The 12,052-nt window shown below is 38.7% G+C and overlaps 1 protein-coding gene across 2 annotated transcripts in view; it reads left to right on the forward strand.

Moving 5' to 3' along the window:
* The window catches only part of zgc:92140 (uncharacterized protein LOC447854 homolog), a 38,873-nt gene that overhangs the window by 11,907 nt on the left and 14,914 nt on the right, over positions 1–12,052 (forward strand). For both annotated transcript variants that reach the window (XM_051903289.1, XM_051903290.1), the window contains exon 2: positions 3,277–3,400. In XM_051903289.1, the coding sequence (XP_051759249.1) occupies positions 3,310–3,400 (91 nt within the window). In that variant the 5' untranslated portion in view covers positions 3,277–3,309. The remainder of the gene's footprint in view (positions 1–3,276; positions 3,401–12,052) is intronic.

The raw sequence follows: 12,052 nt of genomic DNA on the forward strand, positions 1-12,052 counted from the left end.
TTTGATCTTTCACTCTTCTGTTTTGTCTTCTCTCAATTTGTCCCCCTCATTTCTGAGTCCCTCTGCCACTGATTCTGAGGGTGTTTTTATGTGGAATGGCCACAAAACATATAGAGTGCTGTGATGTATTTTTGCGGGCCAACATGGAAGTTAGCATCACTCTGGTTCCATCAACAAAAACACAAATTTTTTAGATTGGCTTTTGGATAGTTGCATAAATAATGTCTGTGATCAACAAAAGTTTGATTCTTACACGTTTTGTTCATCATGATAATCTTCACAAATTAACACAACATTTATGAATTTTGATGTGTTATTACAATCTAACAGTGATACTTGATTCTGTTCAGGAGTCTTAGAGTTGAATCCTCTAAGAGGGGATTGATTCAGTTGACCAAAAAGACTCATTCAGATTTGTTTACTCGTTCATTCGTTTTACTCATTTTGAGTTTTATGAGTGATTCTTTTAAATATTAATTCAACAGATTCATTGAGTTGTTCACAACCAAAACACCATAACAGCACTAATTTAAAATATAGCTGCATGCAACAACTATGGGGCCAAGCCCTATATGGACATTTGACATTTTTGGACGCAAGATTTACCTTATGGGCATTGCACAGTTCACATGGCACGAAGTCTTGCTACACACTGGATTTGATCAAACAATCTTCAAACATCTTGCCTGTTGCTTTACACAGCACACCACTCATACACCTTGATTTGCTTAATTTCACAGAGACTTGAAATGTTGAAGGCAAAACTGTAGTTTTTGGCCCTAAATAAAATATTTAAGTAATTCTCTAAATGTAATAATGACGTTTGGTCCTAAAAGTCTTAAAATGACTGTATAAAAACTTAGGCCTCATTGTAATAAAGATTTGAAATGTAGCAACTTTGGTTCTAATTGTTACTTTTGAATTGTTCTATAGTTCATGTTCTATAGCTTCGATGAAGTATAGTTTGTTATTCCATCCATCTATCCATTCTGCAATCTGCTTGTCTACAGGGCTTTATTGCACTATTGCAAAGATTTTCGGATTTTTGAAAGTCTAAAAAGTCATCATACCCATCCTAAGATTACTAAAAGATTAAGAAATCGGTACAATGATGAGCCAAGTAAACTCTTGAATGTACTTGGCATATCAGTAACAATTTGGACATTGCATCATATGGGATTCATAACACATTACTCAGCGTTCACCCAGCTGCTGAGGTTAAGTGAGAATTCATTTAAAATGAAGATTTTGTATATAAATGCACCGCATGTTATATTTAATAAGTTCACATTAGATAATTCTCAGAAAGACAATGTCTGGAACAGAAGCAAATTTTGCACAATTTCTGACCACAGTACTTCTTGTGGTCTGGGCATGCCCCACACGGGAGTCGAACCCATGACCTGAAAGGTTCGGGGCTTGTTGCTTATCACGGTGCGTTACTCAGTTGACCCACAGTCATCAGGTTGCTGAGGAGACCTTCCAAGACCAGAATGAGCACACAAAAGCCATGCAAAGCTAACTAACATAATAAGCATTTTTGTGCGGTTCGGTCCAAAGTTCATCTGATCAGTTTTTTTTTTTTTTTGACAAAATTGAACATAATTTGTAGGAGGAGTAGCGAAAAAACTTTTTCTGAAGTTTTTCATTTACTTCAATATGGCGGACAGGCAAATTGATGGAAAATGACAAATGAGATTATCATTATGTTCTTTGGTTACTGCCGATTCCAAAAATGAGGGAACAAATTTTGAACATTGTTTTCAAAAGTTGTGTTTTTGCAAAAAATCTTATATCTCTGGAACAGTAGTTTGAACACAGGTGGCCCTGTGTTCAAACTTCTCAGGTACCTTAGAGACATGGTGTCCATGAACCCTACCAAATTTTGTCTGTCAAAGCATTTAAAAAAAAAAATCAGTTTGTCAAATTTCAAAATGGCGGACATGCAATTTGTTGATCCTGGCAAAATAAGTATTGATGTATTCGGCATGACCCAAGGTCAAATCATGATCTTCTGACAAACATTTCATTTGCCAGCCATTTTTGCTTGGAGCAATTGGGCTATAGGTGTCTTGCTCAAGGGCACCTCAGTTGTGGGTAATGAGTGGAAGAGAGCGCTGTTCATTCTTTCCCCCCACCTACATTTCCTGCCGGTACTGAGACTCGAACCTACGACCTTTGGGTTACAAGTCTGACTTTCTAACCATTAGACCACAATTGCCCAGAATTGGGTCAAAATTGTTAACTTCACCTTGGCCAAAATTTGAAGTAGGAGTAGCGAAAAAAAATTACAGTACATCTTAAAATGGTGACTACTTTAATGGGTGGAGTCGTAATATATTGAATGTGATGGTGTACTAAGAATTTTGTTTCTATGATAAAGGGTTCAAAAGTTATAACCATTTGAAAAGTGCATTTTTGAGCTGGTGGTGGAGTTATAGAATTGGTCCTAGAGACCCCAAAGTTGGTCAGATTACTATTCATTACCACCTCTACAAGTGTGCCAAATTTCATAATTTTCCTATGTACCGTTCATAGGGCTACCATAGACTCCCATTAGGGAGGAAGAATAAAAAAAGAAAACTAACAATTACAATAGAAGCTACAGCCCCTTTGGGGTTTGGCTCCTAAATACAGATTTTAAAAAGCAGCTTTTGACATTTGTTCTGTCAGTCATAATAAGGTATAACATACTTTATATTTCACTGATTGCTTATTATAAGATATCACTTCTGTTTGTAATCGACTCCCTAATGGATATTTTCCACTTATGCTTGACAACTAGAAAGAGACCAATTACTTTTTGTCTTGAATTTTGATCTGTTGTTTGTTTTATGCTTAAAAGCTTAACAGACTTCTTTTAATTACATTTTTGCAGAAAGTGTGCTTGTGCTATATTTCTTTCTGTGTAAATGCCATTGGTTTGATATTTTGTTTTTTATAATGCAGTGACATTCATACTTTAAGTGTGTCCAAATACTTTGGGGCTGCTGTGTGTGTCTTGTGTTGGCCTTGGCCTTGGTTCAATTTGAAGATACACATGTTCATAACTAAAGAGGGAAAAAGATGAATCTGTAACTCTGGCTTCGGGCTGTGATAGAAAGCATGTCTGGATCTGTTTAGGCTCAACTCAGATGTGTTTTCTTTTCCTGATGATCGGTAGTACGTAACCCAGCAGAGACTCTAATGGAGCTAATCATGTGTCCATTCTAACTTTGAATGTGTGCTGTCAGGCTCCTGAAAGTGAATGTTGAATGTGTTCTCTGTCTCTCTCAGGTGAGATGGTGAGAGGGGGGAGGGAATGAGGCCATGGGCTGCACCTCGGCTAAGCAGGTGTCGGCTGTGCCCACTGACGAAGAGGGCCGGGGCAAAGCCTACAGCAATGGAGACCTCTTCACTGGTCAGTCTCAAACACACACACAACTTTTGAGGAAAGTACAAATTACTGCAGACCAAATAACCATTTTTCAGTAGCACCTAATGACTGGTCAGAATTAGCAGACCCACATTACTCACCTAGACCTACAAATAATAATGAGAATTGCTTTTTCTTGAGCAAGTATACCTAACATTTAAAGATCTGGTCAGACTTCTCAGACTGGTAACCATATTGTAAGTTTGTAAGTATTGTAATCCTACAATAGGCAAGGCATGAGCTCTTTTTGGCCTTAAACAATTTACTTAAAGGGACAGTTCACTAAAAAAATTAAATATATATATTTTATGTTGTTCTAAATCTGTATGGCTAACTTTCTTCTTTTGAAAACAAAAGAGGGGTATTTTAAAAAATGTCAGGTTTTTTTTTTTTTGTCCACATAATGATTGTCAGTGGGGTCCAGTGTTGTATGGACCCCAACGTTCTTCAAAATTTTGTGTGCCACAGAAGAAAGGAAGTCATGCAGGTTTGGAACAACATAAAGGGTGAGTAAATGATAACAGAATTTTTTGGTGAACTATCTCTTTTGGTGAACTAGGTTGCTGGTGAACTAGGTTGCTACTGGGGGACTGTCTATGTAGTAAATAAATTGTAAGAAAAAATACTGTGGCTCTGGATAAGAGTCCACTCAGTGGTTTTAGAAATGGGCTTTTTAGGGGATTAAAACTAAAGGGTTTTATTGGACAATCACCATCTACAGTCCAGTTTTGTTTATACTATCAATAATATTAAAACATCCTTGGATGAAAACAGGGCAGAGATGTGATTGATTTCAATAGGAGACTGTAACATTTTAAGAAAGTTATTTCTCCACTGGACTTCTGTTGATGGATAAGAGCCTGTTTTCCAGGCTGTATTTTTGGCTTCATCCCATTTGGTATACTTGGACTATGCTTTAAGTATGTACTTGGCCAATGAGGGGAAAGTTCACACTTTGGAATATAGTATCGGGGCACAACCATGTCATAAAAATTGTCTTGATTTCCACAGATCAGCCTCTGTTGTGTTTTGTTTGCACGCAAGCATTAGCTTAATTCGTTATCTTAAAATGACTTCATACATAGTCTAGACATGCATGACTCTTGTCTTTCATAGGGTGTAATGTGGGTAATATTAGCTCAAATATAGTATTTCTTCTCTTTCATGTGGGTAATATTAGCTCAAATATAGTATTTGTACTGTGGTGCAGTGATTTGCTGTTTTCTTCCCTATTTTTCAAGAGATTCTAGATGCTTTTTGTCTAAATTTAAATGTTATATATCTTATACCAGATATGTATATGTTAAATATGCTTAATAATATGCCTAATTTGAGATGGACATCACTGAAAGTCATTTGAAGTTCAGTAAGTGATTCAGATGTTGATTCACTTCACTGAGTCAGTGAAGGATTCGTCAGACTGATTCCAACTAGGTAACTTGTGAGTAGAGTTGTCTTTTTGAACGATTCATTAAATGAATCGGCTCACAAGAGTAATTTTCTTATGAATTGGGCTACACTACTCACACTGTATGATTTGATTCAGTAAAAAGAACTCTTAAGAGTCATTTGGCGGTAGTCATTTTTATTGCTGGCCAAACCTAAAAACTAAAAGTTAAATGTAATGCTTTGAATAGTCAATGGGAATGAACTATAGCAGTAACGTCTATATCCATGTTTTTATTATTGTCTAGGAAGACATGATAAATGGGAAGTAATTCAAGCAGATAGGACAGAAAGAAATCTTGTGGTTTTGGACTTTAGTGGCATTGAAATTGGCTGCTTTTACCAATCATTCAAGACTCATTTAAGATTAAACTTTAAGCAGAATGAACAGCCAGTTAAGTAATTTATGTCCAAGCAGTGAATAATGTTTTACAATGTTTTGGGAAGATGATTACATTCTGGGAATTCTTGAATGCATCCTTCTGGGCAGTCATTCTGTGTTTGTCTATGTAAAGACTGTCAGCTACATCTGTGCCAACAGAGGCGTGTGTTCGAGGATAACATTATCAGCTGAAGTGAGTCACTCATGTGTTCGCTGAGTTTTGTGTGTGTGAGAGAGGTTGAAAATATGTTTTTAAAGAGTTTAGATAACGGCAGCGCTTCGTGAGCGACCTGTGAGAGAGTGTCAGAGATTATAGGAGATTAAAAATTAGGGGCAAAACAGCAGAAAATCCTCACAGGAAACACTCGATGACCAGCCACAGGAGGCTGCCGCCTACCCGCTTTCCCTCTCTCTCTCTCCTTCTTCCTGCCATGTTCTTTTCTCTGTCTCTAAGGATTCAGAGTGTGTGAGATGGAGGGAAACGGTTGAATGAGAACGAGGGAGAGAGTGAGTGACATGGGATCAGACTCCCATTTTTTTCCTCCCCTGACATTTATCCCTCCCTCTGCATATCTGTCATTCTTCTCAAGGCCACACTTTCGTTGTTTCCTTCCTTTCTTTGCAATAGACTGTCTCCTTCTTGTTATTATGCCTACTTTTCTCCCGCCTTCCCATTACCAAAACCATTTTACTTTTATTCTCTCTTTATTACCTCAGTATCCTTTACTCTTTCTTGTAAAATGTTTCTTGCCTATATTCTCTTTAGCGGTGTTCAAGGTATGGTACAGTACTTCCAAACTACTCCTAATGTTAATACTGCGTATATAAATAATGTACATAACCATTCATAAGTTTGGGGTCAGTAAGCAGTACATTAATACTTCAGAAGTGACAGTAAAGACATTTAATGTTACAAAAGGTTTCTGTTTCAAGTAAACGCTGTTTTTTAACTTTCATCAAATAATCCTGAAAAAAAAAAAAAAAATGTAGCTGTAACTTCATGAAAAGTAATGTAACTTCAATACCACAGCAAAAATCTAGCTTTGAATAATTAAACATTAAAGACAAATGAACAAATACAGAAATTACAAGCTGAGATAAATACAATATAACAAAGTTACAAATGAATTAAGGTCTAACCGTAGTATTCAGGTACAGAAATGTATCATTAAATGTAAAATAACACTATAGTGTTCACTGTATAAATTAAATATAGACTAATCTTTGTTAAAGCTGTGTTTTGTTGTTTGATTAACATTAATGACATAGACTGCAGCAGGTATTTATAGGTTGCTGTCACTTTAAGACCTAATGAATGGGTTCAATATAATGATACACATCCGATTTCTTTCTCAACTGTTTACATTGATGTAAGACATAACCGACTGTTTACGAGAATACTTTCCAAAGCAGGTATTTTAACAGTTTTGTGTGTATGTGTCCATCCAAGTGCAGGCAAGACACTAAAGAGGAATCAATTCGGTGTTCACGCTATCTGAAACGCGCCTCTGTAGCCATGTTTACATGCACACTTTTTTGTCATTCCGATTAAAATCATTTCGATTTGAAAGATTCAGTGGACTGTTTACATGAGACGTTATCTAATCCGATATGGTGTTTACATGTGCCGGTGCTTTCAATCGGAATGACTTTGTGACATGCGCACATTAGCCTATGTCCTGTTTTCCGCCTTTTATTCCTGTCAACATGGAGTTCCATTATTTCATATGCGTGCTATTTTTATGTAAAGTGTTGCTCTTAATCAAGCAACAGCGTGAATTTGTAGCATATTACTGCTGGAAGGTACGAGGAAAAGACGGGCGCAAGAAGCTGACATTTTTGTTGGCTGTGCATCTCTAAGGAACATCTCAATACTACCTCTCCCTCCCCCGAAAAGCAGTAGCATGTGGATGAAGGTTTGATTTCGCCGCCGCCATTTTGCATTCTAACGACCCCTGACCTCTTGACGTGATGACGTAGGCGCAAAGTAATGTTTAATGCGTTTACACTGCAGAACTTTTACTTTGTTCGGTTTATAGAAAGGTTTATCCCACCTCTCTCAAACCAATTACAATGTCATTCGGTTTGGGCATTTTTATTCGGATTGAGGTGTTTATATGGAGCATTTTCATTCGAATTGGACTTTTAAACCGATTACAATGCTCCATGTAAACGCACCTTGTGTGTGTATGCGCGCGTGCTTCGGGTGTGTGCGCAGATAACAGCGCGCGATTAAGTTCTCTTTCACCTCATCCTGCACTCGAATGGTTTAAAATCACTTGAATGTGTAAACTGTCAAGAAAAAACATGTGCAAATGATACACTTTATACTCTATGATGGGTAAATTTGACAATTAATCTGCGAATGCGTGCCGAACCATGGGGCCTTGTCCGTACTGATCACAGATCAACTGTGATCCCCGTTGCACCCCAAATACCAAGTAAAGCTTGCTTAACATTTTGAATATCAATCATGCTGATTACTTTCTTCATTCCAGGTGGCTCATGTTGTTATGAAAATATTCACAGATTAGAATGTTCTGGTTAAGACAACGTAAAATTAGAACTGCCTTCTGTCTGTGCCATCTTTACTTCTTTGCTCGCTTTCATCACTTTCGCTTTTATCCTAGTGTACTGACTTGTACACTAAACTGAACAGCCAATCAGAGCGACCTCGCTCACCGACGGCCCAGACGCCAGTTCAACATGCTGAATCGTGCGAGCTCCCACCTACGTGTGGAACGCACTGCAAAAACTAACCCAACAGACTCTCTCTGACGGCATGACGTTGGCTGACGTCTTGGTGTCGCGACCCTTAACACTGTCATTTGACTTCTACGACATCAGTTTTATTGCTGTTCTACACTATTTACAAATATAATTACTCCTGTCCCTTGATTTATGAGATAGTGTCATCATTTAGCTAATCAGTTGACATAATATTTTGACATTTAATGTATCTTTGGGAAGTACCAGTCATCATTCAGATATGGGTTCTGTTTCTCTTAGTTCTGCATTTCCACTTGTGAGATTTTGAGGATGTGACTGTTTACTGTACTGTATCTTCTGCTTCTCTTTTACTCTGTGTGTGATCTGTGGGCTCATGTGGCATGTTAATCTGAGAGAACTGTGACACACAACAGCAGATTGATAAGTATTATATTCACCAGCACAAACAGAGCAGTGACCTGGTTACTGTGGATTATTGTTAACTCCCCCCTTTTTCTTGCTCTGTCTATCCTTCTCTCTCACTCGCTCTTTTTCTCTCTTTCTCCTGCCAACCCAATGTCCTTCTTTCCACTGCCCTTCCCAGCTGTCAGTCAAACAGCTCTATCAATAGAACAGAGGGAGACAGCTTTTGCCCCTCTCTCTCTCACTCTCTCAACTCTCAGCTCTCGCCCTGACTTGATTAGTGCCAACAGACTGTTTACTAGTCAAACTGTGTCAGTGTTCAGGGAGTGAGAGTGTGTGTGTGTGTGTGTGCGTGTGCGCGTTCGTGTGTTCTCATCTGTGATTCAGTGCATAGTCAATCCCAACAACACACACGATCTCCGGCACGCACAATGACAGGAAAGGCCGAGCTGCCCTAAAACAAACAAGAGGGGCAGCAGGCGGAGAATATGCTGTCTGGTTACATGTGAGCTGTTGAGATTGTTGTGTGCGTGTGTTTGCTGCCAGTCTATAACGGGGCGTACACACTGATGTTGATTTGCACCGACAAAGTGACCGGAAGGCATTTGATTTTCAACGAGAGCTGGCCATATCCGACATGAGCGACGGTTCAACCGGTCGCAACGTGATGCAGGCGTGGCCAGTGTTGCGAGAAAAGTTTTACTTTTAGAGCTGGGTATTGTTCATCTTGATTTTGTTTATTTCTGTTATAATATCCATTTTACTTTCACATTAATTAAGTTCTCTTGTGATAATGCTGTAGATTATAGATGGTAGTGTTTCAGCCGAATTGAAACCGCGATGAGGGTGGGGGGGTTAGTGGAGCAGAGGTAAGGGAGCACAGTGACTGAGGTGGCCGGGCCAGGCCCCCTTGTGGCATCGACGCTGATGAACAATAACAACTCTCTAGCACCGTATGTTTGTTTTTGTTTGCACCACATGAGGAGAATGCAATAGAGAGATGATTCTTGCCATTATTTCATGGTACAGTCTTTTTATTGCATAATCAATACAGATTTGTAAACTCAAATTCACACAGCAAAGTAAAAAGTCCATCTTGAGATTTTAAGAAAATATATCAGGATCGATGTTTAACATCATTGTGAGCGATTTCATTGTTTTATATGATTTAATCTGTATGATTTCATGTCTTCCGGTCATTACATATGCATTTGGCAGATGCTTTTATCCAGTGTGACTTACCTGCACATTTAAGGTTTACATTTGTCTTCATGTTATTTCTAGAACTCAAATCCATGACTTTGGGGTTTCTAGATCTTGTTCTACCAGCTGAGCTTCAAGAAATTTCATCAGTGATTTATTTCTGTCCACATGCAGCGATATTAAGAAAAAAAAAGATGTATGGAAAACTAAGATATTGCGAGCATTGATTGATGCATTGATGTGATGCATTATGCATTTCAGCAATGTTACTATAAAGTTTTCCCCTGTATATATATATATTTTTTTTTTGTCTACAGACAAGAAAACTGATTTATTGTCAAATAAGAATTGCTGGCCTAATGGTTAGAGAGTCAGACTGGTAACCCAAAGGTTGCGGGTTTGAGTCTCAATACCGGCAGGAAATGACTTGAGCAAGGCACCTAACCCCCCAATAACTCCCCGGGTTAATATAGTGCATATATTTAGCGAAAGAGTTCATTTCTCTGGCGAAATAACAAGCTGTGGACTCGCCTGAGGTAAATGCTACGTGACAGTGTTTACAAGCTGTTTTATTGATGTCTTTCCGCCGTTGAAACACTGAGCGATTACACAAGATATGATACATTTCAGTAAGTTGTACTGTATCTTTCAACATACCTTCAGATGTTAATAACTAGTATTAAAGAGGAAGAGATGATCGTGTTCACTTGCGCTCTGCCATTTGAAATGAGGCGCCTGTACAGTGAGTGATCTGTCACGCCACATTAAAGAGCATAAAAATGGCATTTTTTGTTTGAATTTTGTGATTAAAATGAACAGAATTTGAAAGATGACACTTTGTTTCTTATCTAAATGAACAAAACACGGTGCATATTGTGATTTATTAAGGCACAATGCTGTGTATTCAGATCCAATGGGCCAGGGCTGGGTGGGGGGCGTCCAGTACGCCATGAGAGTATCGTGGTACGTACCGTGGGTGGTGTATCACTGTTTTTCGGTTCAGTTTGAATATCATCACACCCCTAGTCTACTGGTAACTTGGTGCCCTTTCCTTGTGATTCTTAGTCATAATGAAACAGTAGTGAGTGACAGATCTTTTCTTCTGTGTTGTGATGTACATTAGAGTGAAACGGATTATGGAAAAAGAAATAAATGTAGGGCAGTGACTTATCTATTGGGTGTTGATTGGATGGAGGCAAATCTCAGTGCAAGCTTGCAGTAGTTAGAAAGATTGTAAGAAAGGGGCGGGGTTTAAGCAGACTAAATGATTGGAGAAGTGAAGTCCGGCGTAATAGGTTTCCAAAGAGAAGTCTGTAATTTCACTTAAAGATCAAAATTATGAGCTCCAAAAAAAAAAAAAAGAAATTAAAAATTAAACATACATAGATGAATCATTCTCAGTAAGATCAATAAAATGCATTTAGAAAATAGATAGGTTAAATTTCCATTTCATGCCGACTTTAACCTCAGGTTACTACAGGGGCCAAATCTGAGTATGGGTTACCATACTTGGCCCTTCACGTCACTTAACAATAACAGTCCACCCAGCAGTAGGGATGTCCACTATGGCATAATAATACAGAAACTTGTCGACCTTTAGCGATAAAACCTCTATGTTTGAACGTAGCATAAAAGGGTGTGTATGTGTACAGTACATGCTTATTGTATACAGGCTTATTGTTCAGTCTGCGGTGAATTCATTTCACACAGCCTTTTTCCAAAGTCACCAAGTGACTGCGTTCACAAAGCGACTGTTTAGCTAATGTTTTTAACAGCAACGGCGTACAGTAGTGCAACAGATCATTTCAGTGACACTCTGTCTTCTGAGGTTTAGACGTATGACTTGAAATGTTTAATGACTGATCTTTAACCAAAGGCGTGGTATCAGTCATGCGTCTAAAGGTAGCGCAAAACGTGTCTCTTGCTTTGATTTCGTAACTCTTCTCTGTTCCACCATAACGATAGCGAGTAATCTTCCACCTACTATCAAAGAGAGCGTGAGATTGACAAACTCCCCTCCCTTGCAGTGGACTCACTGTGTTAACAGACACCCACTTATAGAATAGCTTCAGGGCAAAGCTTCTCCACACTGATTCTAAAAGTAAAGCAGCCCACTCATGTTCCTCAGACACGCCACTCACAGTGCTGAACACATCTGAAATTAGGCCAGAAGGTAAAAGTGAGAGGAAGACAAGGTTGTGTAGCTGTCGTGTCGTCCGATTTATTTCGTTTTAGCCGAACAAGTAGCCAGACAGCTAAATTACCTGGTCGTCAGAAGGCATCTGGTCACAAACACAGAAAAAGATAAGAATAAACATCGGAGTTAAAGTTTTTGAGATGTCTCCAAGGCTGCATTTGTTTGCTTGTACCTGCCTGATTTGCCATTGGTCATCCGCGTGCCACCAAAGTGTGCCAACCCGCCAAGGCATGAACACTACAAGACCCATGAATCCATGAAGTCCCGTGGTTTCTGG

This window comes from Ctenopharyngodon idella, chromosome 8, assembly GCF_019924925.1.
Source record: "Ctenopharyngodon idella isolate HZGC_01 chromosome 8, HZGC01, whole genome shotgun sequence".
Classification (NCBI taxonomy): domain Eukaryota; kingdom Metazoa; phylum Chordata; class Actinopteri; order Cypriniformes; family Xenocyprididae; genus Ctenopharyngodon; species Ctenopharyngodon idella.